At 42.9% G+C, this 21,453-nt stretch overlaps 1 protein-coding gene across 11 annotated transcripts in view; it reads left to right on the forward strand.

Moving 5' to 3' along the window:
• The window catches only part of USP12 (ubiquitin specific peptidase 12), a 56,568-nt gene extending 40,099 nt beyond the window's left edge, over positions 1-16,469 (forward strand). For 10 of the 11 annotated variants that reach the window (XM_081549415.1, XM_081549410.1, XM_081549413.1 and 7 more), the window contains 6 exons: positions 3,154-3,380; positions 5,361-5,437; positions 5,557-5,640; positions 8,814-9,011; positions 11,453-11,531; positions 13,256-16,469. In XM_081549415.1, the coding sequence (XP_081405541.1) occupies positions 3,154-3,380; positions 5,361-5,437; positions 5,557-5,640; positions 8,814-9,011; positions 11,453-11,531; positions 13,256-13,357 (767 nt within the window). In that variant the 3' untranslated portion in view covers positions 13,358-16,469. The remainder of the gene's footprint in view (positions 1-3,153; positions 3,381-5,360; positions 5,438-5,556; positions 5,641-8,813; positions 9,012-11,452; positions 11,532-13,255) is intronic. The other variant, XR_014071102.1, reaches the window with a different exon arrangement.
• The last annotated feature ends 4,984 nt before the right edge of the window (positions 16,470-21,453 follow it).

Below are 21,453 nucleotides of genomic sequence, written 5' to 3' on the forward strand. Positions count from 1 at the left end.
CATGCATTTCATTTAACCTTTAAAATTTTGTTTCTATAAGTTGTTGATTTCAAGTCTTTTGGCAACTTTGTCTTTTGTATAAATTCTTTTTATGTTGGAGATGTTGATACCTTTCATGTTTTATCATCTTAAACTTTTTAAATGATTTCTAATGTGTAGAACTTAGTCTTATGTGGTCAAATCTGCGGCTCTTCTAAAATGTAATTTTTAAATTCCTTTTGTCTTAGGGAGGCTTTCTCTTGATTTTCTAATCGGTTTCTATTCTATCATTTTGAAAATGTAAACCGTGAACTTCCTGAACTTATATAAGCTCTGGAGGTGAAGCTTCCTGACTGGGTGGTGGTCTGAGTGCGTCTTGTTGGCTGGGTGCAGACGCCTGTGTGTCCAGGTGGCCCAGCTGCCTGAGTCCCCTGGGTGAGGCCGGTCAGCCTGGCTTGAGTCCTGGTCCTGCTGATTGCTGGCAGTGTCTTTACCACTCTCTCCTATTTCCTAACTTGTGAAATACTACTAATAGCGGTGTCATGGGGTTGTTAGGAAGATGGCATGAGGCCCTGCCCTGGAAAGTCTTCCTCTCTAGGCTCAGGTGCGTGATGTGAGCACAGGTCAAGCACTTAGCGTTGCCATGACAGCGACTCATTTGAGTAGCTATGGGGGACGTTCCATGGAGTTACAGGTCTCATGTTTGGAAGGGCCCTTAGAGATTCTCTGGATTAAATAGATTTTCTATGATGCCTTTGTTCCCTAAACCTGACTGCACAACAGAATCACCCGGAGGAGCTTAGAGAAGTGCAGGTTCCAGGCCTCACTTGACTCAGTCAGATGGTGTACACGGGGTGATTTATCATGTCCAACGCTTCCTCTGTGGTTCGTATGCATTTGCCCTGGCACTGCCACGACGTTGTCCACTTTCTGCTTTAAAACTTGCCCTGTTGTAGTATTCATCTGTTCAGTTCAGTCACTCAGTCGTGTCTGACTCTTTGCAACCCCATGGACTGCAGCATGCCAGGCCTCTCTGTCCATCATCAACTCCCGGAATTTACTCAAACTCATGTACATTGAGTCGGTGATGCCATCCAACCATCTCATCCTCTGTCGTCCCCTTCTCCTCCTCCCTTCAATCTTTCCCAGCATCAGGGTCTTTTCAAACGAGTCAGTTCTTCGCATCAGGTGGCCAAAGTATTGGAGTTTCAGCTTCAGCATCAGTCCTTCCAATGACTATTTAGGACTGATTTCCTTTAGAATGGACTGGTTGGATCTCTTTGCAGTCCAAGGGACTCTCAAGAGTGTTTTCCAACACCACAGTTCAAAAGCATCAATTCTGCGGCACTCAGCTTCCTTTATAGTCTGACTCTCACATCCATACATGACTATTGGAAAAACCATAGCTTTGACTAGACAGACCTTTGTTGGCAAAGTAATGTCTCTGCTTTTTAATATGCTGTCTAGGTTGGTTATCAAGGAGCAGGTGTCTTTCAATTTCATGGCTGCAGTCACCATCTGCAGTGATTTTGGAGCCCAAAAAAATAAAGTCTCTCACTGTTGCCACTGTTTCCCCATCTATTTCCCATGAAGTGATGGGACCAGATGCCATGACCTTAGTTTTCTGAATGTTGAGCTTTAAGCCAACTTTTTCACTCTTCTCTTTCACTTTCATCAAGAGGCTCTTTAGTTTTTCTTCACTTTCTGCCATAAGGGTGGTATCATCTGCATATCTGAGGTTATTGATATTTCTCCTGGCAATTTTGATTCTAGCTTGTGCTTCATCCAGCTCAGCATTTCACATGATATACTCTGCATATAAGCTAAATAAGCAGGGTGACAATATACAGCCTTGACGTACTTCTTTCCCGATTTTGAACCAGTCTGTTGTTCCATGTCTGTTTCCTGACCTGCATACAGATTTCTCAGGAGGTCAGGTGGTCTGGTATTACCATCTCTTTAAGAATTTTCCAGTTTGTTGTGATCTATACAGTCAAGGCTTTGGCATAGTCAATAAAGCAGCAGCAGATGTTTTTCTGGAATTCTCTTGCTTTTTCGATGATCCAGCGGATGTTGGCAATTTGATCTCTGGTTCCTCTGCCTTTTCTAAATCCAGCTTGAACATCTGGAAGTTCATGGTTCACTGTTGAAGCCTGACTTGGAGAATTTTGAGCATTAATTTGCTAGCGTGTGAGATGAATGCAATTGTGCAGTAGTTTGAGCATTCTTTGGCATTGCCTTTCTTTGAGATTGGAATGAAAACTGCCCTTTTCCAGTCCTGTGGCCACTGCTGAGTTTTCCAAATTTGCTGACATATTGAGTGCAGCACTTTACAGCATCATCTTTTAGGATTTGAAATAGCTTAATTTCAAATGAGAGAAATGATGGAGAAATTCCATCACCTCCAGTAGCTTTTTTTGTCGTGGTGCTTTCTAAGGCCTGCTTGACTTCACATTCCAGGATGTCTGGCTCTAGGTGAGTGATCACACCATTGTGATTATCTGGGTCATGAAGATCTTGTATAGTTCTTCTGTGTATTCTTGCCACCTTTTCTTAATATCTTCTGCTTCTGTTAGGCCCATACCATTTCTGTCCTTTATTGTGCCCGTCTTTACATGAAATGTTCCCTTGGTATCTCTAATTTTCTTGAAGAGATCTCTAGTCTTTCCCATTCTATTGTTTTCCTCTATTTCTTCGCATTGATCACTGAGGAAGGCTTTCTTATCTCTCCTTGCTATTCTTTGGAACTCTCCATTCAAATGGGTATATCTTTCCTTTTTTCCTTTGCCTTTCACTTCTCTCCTTTCAACAGCTATTTGTAAGGCCTCATCAGACAACCATTTTGCCTTTTTGTAGTATTTATGGGATGATGGATTAAGTGAACTGATAAAAAGCAGTTGTTTCTTACCACCTAAATACATTACATATGAGAACAGGTTTTCTCTTTTTTGATCAGTTAGTATTTTTTAGAAGATTTTTATTCATCATAACTTTATTTTCCCCAAATTCGAGTCATAATTTGTATATGTGACAGATACCTGTTTCTTATCCATTACCTACAATCCCAAACATTTTATGTAGTTCTGATAGAATACTAGATTTTCTTTTGTTAATTTAGTTTTTTAATGAAGTTATTCATTCTGAAATAATTCTCTATGTATTCTTATTTTTTAGAGCTCTTTGACAACTACATGCAGCAAGATGCCCACGAATTCCTAAATTACCTACTAAATACCATTGCTGATATTTTACAAGAAGAGAGAAAGCAGGAGAAACAAAATGGTCGTTTGCCTAATGGTAACATTGACAGTGAAAATAACAGCACACCAGACCCAACATGGGTTCATGAGATCTTTCAGGGAACACTGACTAATGAAACCAGATGTCTTACTTGTGAAACCGTAAGTATATCATAAAATGCCATATAGAACACGTCTAACCCATTGTGTTAAAAGTTCTTTGAAGATGAGTATGAGAGTGAATTTGAGAGTTGTGGTGCCCGTGACCGACACGCCCCTCAGCTGCCTGCTTGTTGACTGAACCCTGAACTGGCAGAGGAACACTCGCTGCAGTTTCAACTGTTTTGAGACTTCACGTTGAACAGGAGGGCCGTGTGGTGACCGCAGTGTCATACAGAGTAGTCTCGCTGCTCTGACGACCCTCTGAGCCCCATGTATTTGTGCCTCCCTCCTCCCCCAGCCCCTGGCGGCCACTGGCCATTTTACTGCCTCCACAGTTTGCCCTTTCCAGATGCCACGTGGTTGGAATCGTAGAGTATGTGGCCTTTTCAGATTGGCTTCTTTCACTCAGCAGTAGGTATTTAATGTTCCCACCTGTCTTTTCACAGCTTGATAGCTCATTTCTTTTCATTGCTGATTTACATTTTATTGTCTGGATGTACCAGAGTTTATCCATTCACCTACTGAAGGACATCTAGGTTGCTTCCAGGTTTTGGTAGTTATGAATAAAGCTGCTCTGAACATGCACGTGCAGGATTGTGTGTGGATATAAGTTTTCAGCGCCTCGGTTAGTGGTCAGGGGCGCAGTTGCTAGATCGTGTGGTAGGAAGAGTACGTTTAGTTTTGGAAGGAAATACAGAGTGACTGTACCATTCACATTCCCACCAGCAGTGAGGGAGGGTTCCTGTTGCTCCACATCCTGGTCAGCAGGTGCTGATGTTGGTGTTTTGGATTTTGGCTGTTCTAATAGGCATGTACTGTTGTCTCATTGTTTTAATTTGCATTTCTCTAATGGCATATAATATGGAACATCTTTTCACGTACCCGTTTGCCATGTATATATCTTCTTTGGTGAGGTATCAGTACTAGTCTTTGGCCCATTTTTCAAATCAGGTTGTTTGTTTTCTAGTTGTTGAGTTTTAGGAGTACTTTGTACATTTTAGATACCAGGCCTTTGTCAGATGTGTCATTTGCAAGGATTTCTCCCAGCCTGTGGCTCATCTTCACATTCTCTGAACCATGCCTTTGTCAGATCAGAAGTTTTTAATGCTTTAATTTTATATTTTAATAAAGTCTGGCTTGTTTTTATTTCCTTCGTGGAAATGCTTTTGATTTTCTTTAAATGCTTTTGGTGTCATATCGAAAAAGTCATCACAGACCATCTGTGCGTGTAGAATTGTGTGGTGGTGGGGGGCGGGGTCCCGGGGACCAAGTCTGACGTCCCTCCTGTTGCATCCTGTCAAGGGAGGCAGCCAGCATGAGTAGTGTGTCCTACTCCAGTTCACTGAATAAGTAGTAACTTTAGATCATTATAAATGATTTATTCATAATTCAAACAGAACATGGTTAAATTAGGAGGAGAAATGAAAGAAGGTCATAAGTGAAGGCTCAGTTTGGCATGTTGGGCTAATATTTTTTCTTAAATGGTAATTTTGTTCTTAAATAATTAAATAGTACAGAGATCATGTCCTTTACCAGCCATTCTCATTCAACCTTGTCCTATGTTTTTTAAGAATTCTTGTATATGGCATGGTTTGTTTTATGCTTTACATCATGGACAAAGGAGCTTGGTGGGCTACAGTCCATGGGGTTGAAAGAGTGGGCCACGACTGAGTGACTAAACCACCCCCAATACCAGGATTCGGGGAAGTGATGGGATTTCACATCACACCAGCCTTTGCCAGTAAGGAGAGCAGCCATAGGTGCACTTTGGTGTTTTCCTGTAAATATAATGAAGGCTATTGATTCAGCATCCTTTTGTAAACTTGCATGACTCAAGTAGTTTCTTTTCAACTTGGGGGAAAAGGTTCTTTATATATTTAATAATACTAATAATAACCCACATTTAATTCTGTCATTTTGGAGTAGTGATTTACTGATATCTAAAGAAATCAAAAGTAATTAATTCTCTTATTTCTACAGATAAGCAGCAAAGATGAAGATTTTTTAGACCTTTCTGTTGACGTGGAACAAAACACATCAATTACTCACTGCTTAAGGTAAGTGTAGAATTATTTATTTTGACAGTTAATGATTATCTTTGGTTTTTAGAATATCTTTAAATGAATACATCATTTTCTGGTATAAGCAAAACTAATTTATTTTGAATTTTACACAGGGGTTTTAGCAACACAGAAACTCTATGCAGTGAATACAAATATTACTGTGAAGAATGTCGCAGCAAACAGGAAGCACACAAACGGTAATTTAGTGTTTTCTGAAATTCATAGTGATTCTTTGGCCATGGATGTTCTAGCCAAAAGTGATCTTTGGCAGTTTGCAATGAGTAATCATCCCTCATTTTATCACTAACCGTTGAGACTCATTAGGTAATTACTAGACAAACACATTAGGTAGTTACCAGGCAAACAGTGCTCAACTCTGTGCTACCGCGAGTGACTGTCCACACTTGATGAGTGTTTGATCACCATAAACCAATACAGGGAGAGGATTCTGCTTTGAAGCTTTCCTCGCTGTGTAAGCTTTCTCTTGGTGAGGAAGGAAGAGGGGAAAAGTGCTTTCCTCACGCTCACCCCAGTCTCACTGTTCCTCCATAGGACTCATGCCTTCTCTCAGTGTGTCACCACGAAGACCGTATTCTGGTTTCAGAAGATAGACTCATCATCACCCCGGTTATTTTACTTTTTATTTTGAAGCAGCCTCAAAGTCTTGTGAACATTATACCAAGAATGCTTTTTCACCCTAAACCATTTGAGAGTGGGTCCCTGCTGTGACGTCCCACAATTTTGAGACTTCGGTAGCAGTGTCCTGCCAGCAAGGAGGTTTCCCCTGTCCCATGTCCGTCCACCTCCTGAGAGCAGCACTGACATGCCACTGCTGTCATAGACCGCATCACCAGATGTCCCAGTAATGTCCTTCATGGAAAGAAAGGATCCAGTCCAGAAGCACACGTTGCATTGAGCTTTCATGGCTCTGTCATCTTTTTACATCAGGAGCAGTTCCTTATTAGTCTTTGCTTGACTTTCACCCTCTTGACACTTAAAAATTACGGGTTAGTTGTTTTACAGAATGTCCTTCTTTGGGTCCATCTCATGTTTTCTTGTGATGAGGTTCAGATTGTGTATTCTGGGCACGAATCACACAGAGGTGAGGCTGTGTTCTTTTTAAATGGTACATGATTTTGATACGTGTCATGTGTCCCCCACGACCACTCCTGGATTTATTCCTTCCCTAGAAGGACTCACAGGACTCAGCGTCTGCAGTCCTGCTCACAGCTAAGGTTTGTCACAGGGAACAGTGATAGGTCTGATCAGCAAAGGGGAAGCCAAGCCAGCTTCCAAGTGTCCTGTTCCCGTGGAGTCACATGGACACACTTGTTTCTCCAGCATTGAATGTGACAGCATTGTCCCCCAGAAAAGCTCATCACACTCAGTGCGCTGCCTGAGATTTACTGGGGGCAGGTCACCTAGGCATTCCCTGCCTGTGTGTGTGCGTACACGCCCAGTCACTCAGTGTCCAACTCTTTATGGGCCCATGGACCACAATCCGCCAGGCTCCTCTGTCTGTGGGGTTCTCCAGGCAAGAATACTGGAGTGGGTTGCCATTTCCTCCTCCAGGAGATCTTCCTGACCCAGGGATCAAACCTGAGTCTCTTATGTCTAATGCATCACAGGCAGATTCTTCATCCACCACGCCTTCAGGCGTGTACCAAAACTCCAGGCTCCTGGACGGGAAGCAGGTGTTCGGCGTAAACCATATGATCTGCACAACAAGTTCAGGCACATCGAGACCCACTTACCAGCTAGGGAACAGCGGGAGCACCCCCAGATCAAGTTCCCAGATGCCAGCTGAGGGTCAGCCCCGCAGCCAGCCTTTCCCAGGATGGTCTGGGGCCTGCTCTGTATGTCCCGTGATTGCTGGCGTTCTCTCTGGTCACTTGACTGAGGTGCTGTCTCCCAGCGTCAAGCTGTTAAGCTGTGCTTTCTCCCTACTTGTAACTCATATGCATTTTGTGTGGAGATATTTTGAGATTGTAAATATGCCTGTTTCTCAGTCTCAGTGAGGGCTCAGGGATATTGTATTTGAGGTTATATATTTAATTTCTAGAAATGGAATTATTGAGGAAAAGGGCATAAAGACTATTAATTCCTGTGGCTGGCTGGTTTTCCAGGAAAGATTAGCTTTTTACATTTATTTTCACTAATGTTTTCCACTGGCCAGGTTAGTAAATATTTCTGGGATAATCAGCTGCTCCTCCACACTGAAGATCTGTAGAATGCAGGTTTCAAATAAGGCTATAAAATGATTTTTGTTTCACTTTATTAGAGGCAGTAGCTTAGGAAATTTTTTTTTTTAATTATGAAAAGTGTTTTGCTTCACTGAACACATACAGAATTCAGTCCCGCACTGTTTGTCAAGTACCTGCTACGTGCCAGGCGTATTACTGGGTAGTGGAGAAATACGGTGAAAGAGATGGTTTCTGTCTGCCCAGAGTCCAGACCCCAGACGGAGAGAGACCACAACCATCTCCGTATTTTGTAGTGGAGCAAACTCTACCGAGACAGAGTAAGTCTATAAAGTGCTGATGGAGGACCAAGGAGAACAGCTGTTTCTGTCGGAAGGGAAAGCGTTGGCAGCGAATTTTGTAAGAAGAGGCTGCCGTGCGGTGACGTGGGGAAGCAGAGATGGCGTGGAGGGGGTCTTCAGGATTGTTGAGGATGAGGAGGCCTGGACTTCACTGGTAGAAACCCCATTCCTGTGTTTCCAGGTTATTTTATTGCCTTTCCGGGATCCACGCAGTCAGAGCTGCTAGTAAGGAGCTTATCCGGTCTCTGTGAAACGCCCTGAGTGGCTGGTCTTCATTGCTCTTCTCTCTTTCTCTCTCTCTCTCTCTCTCCTATTCCCAGTCTGTTCCTGACTTACATAGATGAGTAGAACAAATGGATTTCAGTCTCTGCTCACAGCAGCTCTTAGGAACCGGTTTTCCTCCACCAGACACAGGCAGCGCCTGCAGTCAGCCTTGTCATAAGGGACCTCTATTTCAGGAGTACAGAGTTCTTAAAATAAAGGGCTGAACCTCAGTTTGGGAGCCACACGGAGTTCCACGTCACATTGTGTGGTGTGGAGATGGTGGGGGACGGGGGGCCATCTTAAAACCGTCAGAATGGTGCTCTGCTGATGTGAGAGTCACAGTAAATCGCTGTTCACCTCAGACAATCACAGCATTATTAATCAGCTCTACCCCAACACAAAATAAAAAGCTTAAAAAAGGCACAGGTAGAAATATGCGGAAGTGGGCAGTGCCGGGCTAATAAAACTGACCGTCAACGGTTAACTGAATCCTGCGGTTTGATAGTTCAAAAGGCCATGGTGAATGTCTGTTACGAAATTCTGTCTTCATGTTTATTCTGACAGGATGAAAGTGAAAAAGCTGCCCATGATTCTAGCTCTGCATCTGAAAAGATTTAAGTATATGGATCAACTTCATCGATACACAAAACTTTCTTACCGGGTGGTTTTTCCTTTAGAACTTCGTCTGTTTAACACTTCAGGCGATGCGACCAATCCTGACAGAATGTATGACCTTGTGGCCGTCGTGGTTCACTGTGGAAGGTAATGGGGGTGGGCCGTGCCGGCAGAAGGCTCGGGGGTTGGGCGGTGCGCACAGGACACCCCAGAGCCACTCAGAGGCGGGCCTGTCAGAAATTCTGTACCCCCAGCACTCTAGGACTGAGATGAGTTTGTTTCAGAATGAGGATTTCGGATCCATTTTGCCATCTCCTCCTTAAAGCTTTTATATGTTAAAATAGTGTGTTATTGCTCGGATCTGATACTTGTTCTTATTATCTAAATAGGGGCTTCCCTCGTAGCTCAGTTGGTAAAGAATTTGCCTGCAGTGCAGGAGACCCAGGTTCAATTCCTGGGTTGGGAAGATCCCCTGGGGAAGGGAATGGCAACCCACTCCAGTATTCTTGCGTGGAGAATCCCATGGGCAGAGGAGCATGGTGGGCTACAGTCCATGGGGTCGCAGAGTCAGACATGACTTAGTGACTAAACCAGCACCACCATCTAAATGTTACTCTGAGAACTTTTAAGTCCTGTTAGTTTTCTTTTTCATTTTTCTTAGTTGTTGGTAAAAAGATAAAAAGATGCTACTTAAAGAGGTTTTACAAAATAAATAAATCTGAGACTAGTTGGATATGTTCATCATGTTAATGATTGTGAATGACACTTTTAGAAGGCTTTGGAGATAACCTTCAAAGATGAGTTTTCCAATTTTACAAGTCCGTGTGTGTGTTTCCTATTAGCTAATTTAATGTACTATCTCATCTATAGATCTTAATTTATAAAATAGCTCAAAAAGATTCTCAGACCACAAGAGCATTGCATAATCAGCATTTATATTTGGGACATATAGTCTTCATTGACTGTTTACAATTTCCTGTATTAATTTTATTTTATATATATGAATATTTTTTGGCTGTACCGTGCAGCTTGTGGGATCTTAGTTCCCTCCCTAGGGATTGAACCAGGGCTTAGCCAGTGAAAGTGTGAGTCCTAACCACTGGACCACCAAGAAATTTCCTTCTTGTAATAATTTTAAAACAGGACACTCCTCCTTTTCCCCTGGTGTTTGGAAACTTGTACTAACAGCATATTATATCCCAGTTCTTGTTAGCTGTCCCTCCCTCCCACCTTTCTGCTCACAGTATGTCAAGATAGCTGGGAGGGGGTCCACGTCTGTCACAGTCTTTAACCTCCATGGTCTGTGTCAGCCCGTTCCCTGTCATTTATCCTCAGCAGTGATCTTGCTTTTCCATTTTTGGAGCATTCTGTTTCTGAAGTAAGTAATGACACCTGAACAGAGGAAAACAGTATCAGATAACTTACAGAACCCTGCTGTAATGATCAGACTGGAGGTTTATGTTAGCATTAATATTTGTTTTTAAGTTGAAGCCGTTTTCTTCTGCAGGGAAAAAGTACTCTCGTCATATCTTTCTGTCACCAAAGATACTCATTTTAACTACGGGAACAAAGATCTAAAGAAACTGGGAGGCAGCTTATTCTCAGATCTGAGGTTGCTGCTTTTAAAATAGTATTCAGAATCATAAAGGATAATTTGTGTTGAAAATTTTTTCAAGGTCTATAATATAATAATTGTGGTAGAATTGTAAATTAATTAAAAATTATATAAGCTTTTCTAGTGAGTCATACTTAAGTAACTGGGAGCAGTTAAAAAAATCTTTGATATGTTCTTTAAAAAGAATTTCTTTTAGGGAATTCACTGGTGGTCTTGTGGTTGGGACTCTACTCTTCCGCTGCAGGGGACGCGAGTTCAGTCTCTGGTTGGGGAACGAAGATCCCACAAGCCACGCAGCATGGCCAAAAAAAAAAACAACCCACCTTTATTTTTACATTTTTCTAGATTTCTGTATCCCAGGTTTATTTAAAATGAAATGCAGAGGCAATTATAATAATTACATGTTGCTAAGAATTAAATACTTGAAACTATCGCTAATAATACTGAAAATAAATTATTTGTTTAGAGAAGTTTATGAAGTTAGAGCTTGATTGCAGATCCAAGGTTTCAGTATCTTTTTAAAGCATCATGTGGAATTTTTCCTCAAGAAAAACTGTTGCCAAGGGTTAAGACTCAGAAAGAATTCTACGTACATTGTTTGATAGTTTAATTCAGTGTGTTCTGGCCTCTCCTGCCCCACAAAAATGCTAGAAAGTTTTATTTAAGTCTCTTGCAGAATCAAATTTGAACATTACTTCAAAAATAATAATTTTAAAAGGCAACAAAGAGTTTTAATGGTATAGCGTTATATAAATAGAATACTGGTTATATCTCTCAAAGTAGAATACAAATTATTTTAAAATCGAATGACAGTTCAGATCAATATAGCTTGATCTCTTGGGGGGAAAGAATAGATAAGGAACATTTTTATCTGTTTCAGTTTTTCTCCTTTATAGGACATGGAATTTAGGACATAGAAGAGTAATATTAATAAACTTTGTATAAAGTTAACTTTTATTTCTCTTTGTTTTAGTGGTCCCAATCGAGGCCATTATATTGCAATAGTTAAGAGTCATGAATTTTGGTTGTTGTTTGATGACGACATTGTAGAAGTAAGTAGTTTCCTGATTTCTTGTTTTCCTTCAAAGTTATGTGTGTATCTTGCTCGTGACTTTTTCCTTCCAGCTTCTCATTGTATATGACAGGTCTTCAGGTTGTAATCGAATTCCTACTTCTCACTCCCTAATATCCAGTTCCAGGGCTGCTGGAACAGTCAGCTAGCCCTGAAAATGTTTAGAATAAAACAAGGGAGATCTTTCAACCACAGAGCTAGTTAAGAAAAGAAAAACAACTTACACTATTAAAAAAAAATTTATTGAGCTATAAGACACAGTTAAGTGTGCAGATTTTAAGCAACAGTTTAAATTGGTACATTTGAACACACGCACACGAGTGCACACATGTAACTGCCATCCGATCAAGAAATAGTGTATTTATTTCAATACCCCAACAAGCTCTCTTATTCCTTTTCCCCTTCAGTACCTACAGCTTTCCTCCCCCATCCACTGTTCCCTGGAACCAACTATTTCTCATTTTATTATCTTACTGGGGTTAATTTTGTCTATGTTTGAATACAAGTGGACTGATCCAGTATGACTTCTTTGGTGTCTTTTTTCACTCATTAGTATTTATGCAGTTCACTCTTGTTACCTGCAGTAGCACTTCTTTTCTTTTTAATTGCTATCTAATTTTCCATTGTACAAATATACCATGTTAGAAACTTGGCTTTTTGTCCATTTCAGTTCATTTCAGTCGCTCAGTCGTGTCCTACTCTTTGCGACCCCATGAACCACAGCACACCAGGCCTCCCTGTCCATCACTAACTCCCTAAGTCCACCCAAACCTATGTCCATCGAGTCGGTGATGCCATCCAGCCATCTCATCCTCTGTCGTCCCCTTCTCCTCCTACCCTCAATCTTTCCCAGCATCAGGGTCTTTTCCAGTGAGTCAGCTCTTCACATCAGGTGGCCAAAGTATTGAGTTTCAGCTTCAACATCAGTCCTTCCAATGAACACCCAGGACTGATCTCCTTTAGGATGGACTGTTTGGATCTCCTTGCAGTCCAAGGGACTCTCAAGAGTTTTCTCCAACACCACAGTTCAAAAGCATCAATTCTTCAGCGCTCAGCTTTCTTTATAGTCCAGCTCTCACATCCATACATGACCACTGGAAAAACCGTAGACTTGACTAGACGGACCTTTGTTGGCAAAGTAATGTCTCTGCTTTTTAATGTGCTATCTAGGTTGGTCGTAACTTTCCTTCCAAGGAGTAAGTGTCTTTTAATTTCATGGCTGCAGTCACCATCTGCAGTGATTTTAATAACTATTAAAATTAAAATAAAACTGCCTTGGTTACCCTCGTACAAGTCTTTCACTGGTCATATGCACTCATTTTTTTCTTGTGCATATATTAGATTGGACCTTATGAAACTACTATGTTCATAGATCCCAAATGGTTGACAATTAGTTGTTTCTTATAGTTCGGCCTGTACCTAGGATTAGAATTGCTGAGTCACAGGGTATGTTCAGGCTTAGAAGATGATAAAAGCATTTTGTTTGTGTCTGGTGCCATTTTGCACTCCCAGCTGTGAATGAGAGTTCGTTTGTTACACGTTCTCACCAATACTGGGCATCATCCAAGCCATTCTGATTGTGCAGAGCTGCTTTACAAATGAGAAGATGAAAGACATTATCCTAAGAAAGGTTGATGCTTTTACTAGATTCCAGCAGTCCAAAGAGCTCATTTTTGTACTGATGTTTGTTTTTTTCCCTCGCAGAAAATAGATGCACAAGCTATTGAAGAATTCTACGGGTTAACATCAGATATCTCGAAGAACTCTGAGTCTGGCTACATCCTTTTCTATCAGTCCCGGGACTGAGGGAACTGTGATGAAGAGAGACTTTCTGCCTCATTTCTTCTCTGGTTATTTGGGAAAGGATCAAGCACCGATTTTTCCAAGAAAAGAGAACAGCAGGAAGCTCAGGGGGGCAGCAGCACACTTTGCACACAATAAAGCAAAGACTATGGGTTAACACGCTCTTCCTATCCTGGTAGTTGATTGATTCGCTCAGGTATCATGCTGTCTGTGCAGTTCCGCACGAGGCGGTGAAATCAGAGATACCAGCTCCTCTTGTAAAACAGCCTTCCAGTAACCGACATGCATTTTCTCTTCCTTCATTGCACCAGTAGTGATTGAGCTCCTTGGGGGTGCAGCAGAGAGAACGGGAGTCTGTGCGAGGTTATACTGACGATGGCAGGAGGTGATGCTGAACACGCCATACACGCGCGCGCCTGGGTTGGACACGTAGAGAGAGAACACTGGGTAGTCTTTTCGAGCGTAAACCAGAAATGCTTTTTGGGCCCAACACTTGCAGTCGCCTTCCTGATGTGAAGAGACTTAACAGATGCTAGAATCCAGTGTCAGGAAGGCAAATACGTTTGCTTCTCTGAAGAAGCTTATAATCATATACAGTATATGTATATCTAGGGAACAATTGGTCAAAAGTGGCTTTTTGTTTCCCCAAGGGGAAAGACTGGCTTTGTAATTATAATTTTTTTCCTTATTTATTTTACTTAAAACTGGTAGAGTCTAAGTATTGTATGAAGTGCCCATGATTCTGTTGGTAAATTTGAGCATATTTTTATTAGTTTTTGTCAGTTTAATGAATCCTTTCGTTTGTTTCTATTTTAAAGGTGAATTTTTAAACTATTTTAAACCATAAGTTACCCTAAGAAAAATTGCAGTGAGAGAAGGTAAATTATTCTTTTTCCAGGAGGAACTGATATCTCTGGCTCTAAATATTTGTTCCGAGTTGTAAGTTTTATTCAGCTTTAATTTCAGTAAAATTAAAAAAAAAAAATCAAAAAATTCCCTATTGTTGTGGAATGATGGAAGAAATACTGGTGCGGTAGTGGTGTGCTAGTCTTAAGGGTTCTTCAGTACTCTGTTTCAGGCTGAGGCCATGTTTGGAAACTCATGTTACAGCAGTTACATTATTTTCAGATGTTCTTTATCCTGGAAAGAAGTGACCATCCCAACCCCAGCCTTCCTGGGGAGCTGACAGACCCTGTGAGGAGTGCATTAATGAGGTCAACCAGGAGTACTTTGAAAGCAAGTCCTTTCCCCCCCCCCTTCCACCTTTACAGATCTTACTGGAAGAGTGTTCAGAAATTTAACTTTGTGTTTGTAAAGACTTCATTCTGTTGGGAGTTTCAAGAAGTGACATGCGTGATGTAAGATGTATGTAAACCATTGCAGTTGACACTTTGCTATACATCAGTAAGTTGTCTGACAGTGGCCGAATGTAACTTGCAGAAAATAATTGACTGTATATTCAAGATAATAGCAATCAGGTCTTAGATGTTCTTTATCCAAGTCTTTTTCAGGCAGTAATCTTTCTTTTTTTTTAATTGCTGTAATTTTCTAAACTTATTTTACTAATACTATTGAATCTGGAAAAAAAAAAACAAGCAACAAAGAAGAATGTTTTTGTCTGCTGCTATTATTAACATTTATTATCTGTATCTTTTAGCTCAGGAAATGACTTCACCTATTCGTTCCACGAATAGATCTTTAACAGGGTCACTTAGCTAATTGGGCTGTTGAAACAAATGTGCCGGGAGAAAATGATGATGTCTTCTGACAGATTGCTTTTACAGATAACAGTTTCTAAAGCCTTACCCCTGGCTGGGATGGTTTCATACAAATTACATGGCCTGCCCAATCTACCAGTGTTGCTCAGAGAATCACAAGAATGTGGGCAAGGTCAGAGCTCTGGAGGTGCATACATTTTTTTTTGCTTTGAGGGCTTCAGCCAAATCGTCTTGTAGTTTAAAGCTGAATTTCTGCATCTTTCAGCCCAGAGACGAGGAGTAACGTGATGCTGAACCAGTTTGACTTGCATTGGGCCGTGGCATGTAGAAGAAAGATAGATGAAGTCATTTGCATAAAGGTACAGCGTTGGGATACTGTATTGTGTTGTAAACTTTACATTTTGCATTAGAAAAAAACGTACAGTAAAGTGAAAGCCAAGGTTAAATTTTCTATGAAAGCAAGTTCTCACATTTTTCTTGAGTTCCACTTAGTCACACACTGTTCACATCTACACCCTGTTTAATAGGACGACCTGTCAGGGGCGGGACAATAGCATGATGGTTCTCCATTTACTTTGTCCTCTTAAGTGCAGCTGCATTTAAGTGTAACGTCTGGAAGCTTCTCAGAAACGCAGTATGCTTTAAAAACACGGAGGGTTTAGGGCTGGGGGGAGAAATGCAGACAGAGAAGAAAAGTGACGCGTCTAGAAAGCGACATGAGGTTGTGTGTTGGCTGACCGGCTGAAAGGAGGGGTGGGTTTCAGTTGTACACGGTGGCTGGTTGCTGTCTAACTGTGTACATGTTTGTTGGGATGGCTGTCCCGTATTTTGTGTATTGGAATAAGAATTTCTATGAATTATCGTAACTGAAAGTAAATATTCTAAATTAAGTCTCACTTCTAAGTCACACGGCTTCTGCCTTGGCAGCGGTACCTTTAGAAGCTGGCCGGAGACAGGAGCCCTGAGACTCTAGGCAAAGGGAGAAGGGGGGGGTGGTGTGTAATATATGGGTCTCGTCGCCTCTAACCATCCGTGTAGAGTTTTTCCTTTCCTTGATGGCAGTAGAAAGACCTCACTTCCATAACATACTACTCTTGATACTTTCTTTAAAGCTACTTTTTCATTGAAGATTTCTCTCATGAGGTATTTACCTGGGAGCCGGGAGGCTAAGGCACTCAGGTTCTGGCTCTTCAGTGAATTTAACTGTGTGACCTTGGGCAAGTCACTTAACCTCTCTGTGCTTCAGTCTCCCTATCTTGTAAAATGGGAGTAATACCTACCTCACAGGGTTGTTGTGGGGATTAATTAGATACAATGTCTGTAAAGCATCTAAGGTTCTTGAAGAAGGCGCTATATAAATACAAAATAATATCTATTAAAGTTGGTCTATTTGTGCCTGTGGGGTTTCATGTGTTTTTTTCCTCTTCAAAATGCATTTGCGAATTAGAAGTATACACTGTGGGTGCTGTCTTACTGCTTTTCCTCAAAAGTTTACTACTCCTGTCGCCCAAAGAGATTTTCCCAGAACACATCCCATGAGCGTAAACTGGCGTTCCATCCGTGCCTGCGTTTATTCAGCACGCACCGTGCATGTATTCGTCTTTATTTAGTGGTGTTGTCTTTCCCCAAATCCCAAGTTTAAAAATTTAAATTTCGTATCGTAGAATCTTAGAGGGCAAGATACCTTTGCAGTCACTGTTCCTAACACCCCGTTCTCCCTTCCACTGGCCTACTTGCTCCTGTAAAATGATCACGTGAACTTGACACGAAGCCTGGTCCTCTGTTGAGTGACTTAAAAATTGCTGTTTCTTGATCCCCATGGTTCTTGGGAAGCCTGGCCAGGCAGCACTCTCATTCGAGTCTCTGAAGGAGAGTTCTCAGAGTTAAAAACAGTAACGGGGGAGCCAGCTGCCTGGGGACCTGAGATAAACATCTGTAACATACTGAACTTTGAGTAAATGACATTGTATTCAAGAGAGTGTTTCACAGACTGTTGAAAAGCCATGACACCCCCCCTCCTTTTCCAGCTTCCTGTGTCATCCAATGCTTGTGTGTAAGTTATTTGAAACCCTCTTCACCTTTCTTCATTGGTCTGTTCTTTATGATAAGCTATCAACCATTTTTTTTAAATCTCCAGGTCTGCTGAAATAACCCATCATTTTTGAGTTGAGTGTGTGATAGGCTTTATACTCAGCATTTTACATTTTTTTAAAAGGTAGCTTGAAGACAGTGTCTCAGACGTCATGATATCCTCACTTTACACAAAAAGGAAACTAGGCCTCTCCAAGGTTAAGTGACTGTCTCCAAAGTCACTCAGCTGGAAGGTGTCAACTAGGTATAAGTTCACTGCCAAGCTCTTAACCCTTTGGTTCCTAAAGAGGGTTCTACAGTGCTCTTAGGAATTCTCTCTCAAGCAGCCACTACGGACCTGATTCCTGAAGAAACAAGCTCACACTATTCGTCATATGCCACTTACTATGAAAGTGAAAATAGTAGTTAAAGTATTAGGCATTTGTTCAGTCATGTCCGACTCTTTTTACAATCCCATGGACCGTAGCCCAGCAGGCTCCTCTGTCCATGGGATTTCCCAGGCAAAAAGGCTGAAGTAGGTAGCCATTCCCTTCTCCAGGGGATCTTCCCCACCCAGGGATCGAACCCCAGACTCCTGCATTACAGGTGATTCTTCACCATCTGAGCCACCAGGCTTACCAAGTAAGCCACTTATAATCCACCTTTATAACGGGTTCCTTTCTTAAATTTCCTCACTTGTTGTCAAGGATTTGCGTATAAAGAAACTGATGCAGAACTTAGTGAACACTTCATTTCTCCAAATTGTTTTTAAATAAGCAAAACTTTCAAGAGCAAGAAAAATCACCCCACTCTACTGATAAGTCATTTCCAAATCCAGACAATCTCAACTTGCTGGCATTGAGAGAGCTCATTCTCAAAGGCTCCCAGGTAGTTCTAATCATCCAGTTTGGGGCCTTTGTTAGGACTCCTTTGAAGTTCTAGATTATGTTTCTGTAAGGTCACGGCCAGTCTGGAGTGGACCTGATGGGAGCACTGTTGAAAAGTCAAATTAAGCAGTGGTCAGGGTTGATTTCCTTTAGGATTGACTGATTTGATCTCCTTGTTGTCCAAAGGACTCTCAAGGATCTTCTCCAGCACCACAATTCAAAAGCATCAATTCTTCGGCACTCAGCCTTCTTTATGGTCCAGCTCTCACATCTCTACATGAGTACTGGAAAAACTGGAGCTTTGACTATATGGACCATTGGAAGGGCTGAAGCTGAAGCTCCAATACTTTGGCCACCTGATTTGAAGAGCCAACTCATTGGAAAAGACCCTGATGCTGGGAAAGATTGAGGGCAGGAGAAGGGGGCGACAGGATGGGATGGTTGGATGTCATCACTGACTCAATGGACAGGAGTTTGAGCAAACTCTGGGAGATGGTGAAGGACAGGGATGCCTGGCGTGCTGCAGTCCATGGAGTTGCAAAAAAAAGAGACACGACTGAGCAACTAAACGACAAATTATCAGGTCATTCATAAATGGACTCCAGAATGGGAGTCAAAACAGCAGAACTGGCTCACATCGGTGTCACACACAGTGACTGTGGTTCCATCCATCAGAGAAGGTGGGGGCGGTGTCTGCTGGTGGCTCTGGTCTGATGAAAACAGGTGTCATAAACACACAGGTGCACTTCCCAGAGGGACAGATTTGGGCCTCAAACTCCATCCTCCTCATTCCCAAGCAGGGTTTGCAAATCGCCTTGAAAGCTGCAGTGAAAATTTTACCTGAAGGATGATAAACATTTAGCTTTGCTTTTAGAGCTCATGACTGATCCTACATCTGAACTGGGTTGCAGGACAGCGGGCCAGAGCCCACACATTTGAGAAGGTGGGAGGGGGAAAACTTCCCATGACCAAGGTGTGCGCGTGTGTGTGAGCCCACCAGGCCGGGACCCCAGCAGGGGGCCTTTGGAAGACAGTGTCAGTGAGTGACCAGACCGGGAGTGTGGGAACAGGAGACCCACAGTTGAGGCCAACCTTCCCATCGGCACATAGAAGACAAGTGTAGGCAATGTGCAGACAGGTCAAGAGAAGTGCCGCTGCTGCTGCTGCTGCTGCTGCGTTGCTCCAGTCGTGTCCGACTCTGTGCGACCCCATAGACAGCAGCCCACCAGGCTCCGCCGTCCCTGGGATTCTCCAGGCAAGAATACTGGAGTGGGGTGCCATTTCCTTCTCCAGTGCATGAAAGGGAAAAGTGAAAGTGAAGTCGCTCAGTCGTCCGACTCTTAGCGACCCCATGGACCGCAGCCTACCAGGCTCCTCCGTCCATGGGATTTTCCAGGCAAGAGTACTGGAGTGGGGTGCCATTGCCTTGTCCAGAGAAGTACTACTTTGTTATTAAAATTTACTTTGCTGATACAGAGAATTCATAATTTGATTGAGTACACAGTCAGCCATGAAAACAGGGTTCCTCACAGACTACTGAAGAGCTGAATAAGGGAACTGACATTTACTGAACCAGACCCCTGACGTACTATCTCATTTACTCCTAGTAACCTCGTGTGAGCGTCCTCAGTCGCTCATTCATGTCTGACTCTTTGCAACCCCCTGGACTGTAGCCCGCCAGACTCCTCCGTCCCTGGGATTTTCCAGGCAAGAATATTGGAGTGGGTTGCCATTTCCTTCTCCAGGGGATCCTCCTGACCTAGGGATCGAACCTACGTCTCCTGAGTCTCTCTCATTGGCAGGTGGATTCTCTACCACTGAGCCACCTGGGAAGCCCCTTCACTACATCCAGCTGCCCTTCGTTTGCTTTCTGGTTCTCTCCCATGGTGCCAGACCAGTTTCCATCGCGACGGCCGTGTGCTTGCGCTGGGGACTTGCCTTCTACAGGAGGACTCGCCACCTCCGCTCGGAGTCTCACTGGAGCAAACTCGCTGGCAGGTGCGAGTGAACCTGCAATCTCTCCAACTCACCTGCACGCCTTTGAGGGCAGCTTTGTTTTTTCCTAAACCAGCTGATGCCTGAGGTTCATGATATTGTGCTTAAGACATCAGTCAATTAAATATTACGTATGCAAATATAATGAGTGGAAGGGAGAGTTGCTTCTTTGGAAGCTCAGTTGAACGATCTGAAAAGATCCAATACAGGTAACAATATTTGCTTTAAATTAGGTGTAGGGGACACCAGGGGAAAAATAAGAACAAGGATTCTGTACTTAAGTTGTCTTTCAACAGTCTTTAAGATCTCCAACCCCTTTAAAGAAAACAAAATCTGAAATTGTAGATAATTTATTACAGGTGTGATTTACACAAAAACCGAGATAGCAAGATTCCCCAGTGAGGGCATCACTCGAAAGAAAGACTTCGGCCCTGAGTCAAAATATTGGCAAGTAAATTACCATGTGTGTGTTTTAAGGTAAAAGAAAATGTTGAAAGTATTTATATAATTTTTAAGTCCTTGGTTCATCCACGTACTTATTGAGAGCCTACTACGTGTCAGTGTTGTTAGCTCTGGGAATGAAGAAATAATTGATTCAGACCAACAAGTCCCTGGCATGGAATGTACCTTGTAGTGTAGGCCACAGCAGGAAACAGGCCTGTAAAACATACCTATGATGTCCTGGGCGTGTGTGGACCGCACAGGAGCGCAGACCCCGAGATGCGGTGAAGAGGCAGGGGCAGGGAAGGCCTCTGTTATGAGGGGATGTGAGAGCAGAGAGGGAATCTGAGAGGAGCCACCTGGACATCTTAAGGGGAGACTGGAGAGGCAGAGGGGCCAGGGCAAGACCCCCCAGCCCGGCCTTAGCTGGACGTATTGAAGGAATCTGGAGAGCAGGTTGGAAGATGGGCATAAGGAGACAGGAGAGACAGGCAGGGCCATGTCATGGGGGTGGGGGGGATGGGGATGGGGGGCTGACTTTGGACCTCATCCAGAAAATGAGGGAAGCCACGTTGGGGGAGGAGCCTGGATAGGTCTGATTTCCAGGGTTTTGTTTTTTGGCTGAGCAGGGCACGTGGGATCTTACTTCCCAACTGGGGGGTCGAACCTGTGCCTCTTGCCATGGAAGTCCAGAGTCCTAACCACTGGACCGCCAGAGAAGTCCCTGATTGCCAGTTTTAAAAGGACGCTCTGCTACTGTATGGATAATTGAGGCCAGGGCGTGGGGTGTAGGGGGGGTGCTGTGCTGTGCTTAGTCTCTCAGTCCTGTCTGGACTCTTTGTGACCCCATGGACTGTAGCCCACTAGGCTCCTCTGTCCATGGGATTGTCCCAGGCTAGGATACTGGAGTGGGTTGCCATGTCCTCCTCCAGGGGATCTTTGCAACCCAGGGACCAAATCCCGGTCATCCGCATCCACAGGCGGATTC

Source organism: Giraffa tippelskirchi, chromosome 12, assembly GCF_054371585.1.
Source record: "Giraffa tippelskirchi isolate mGirTip1 chromosome 12, T2T-mGirTip1v1.2.pri, whole genome shotgun sequence".
Classification (NCBI taxonomy): Eukaryota; Metazoa; Chordata; class Mammalia; order Artiodactyla; family Giraffidae; genus Giraffa; species Giraffa tippelskirchi.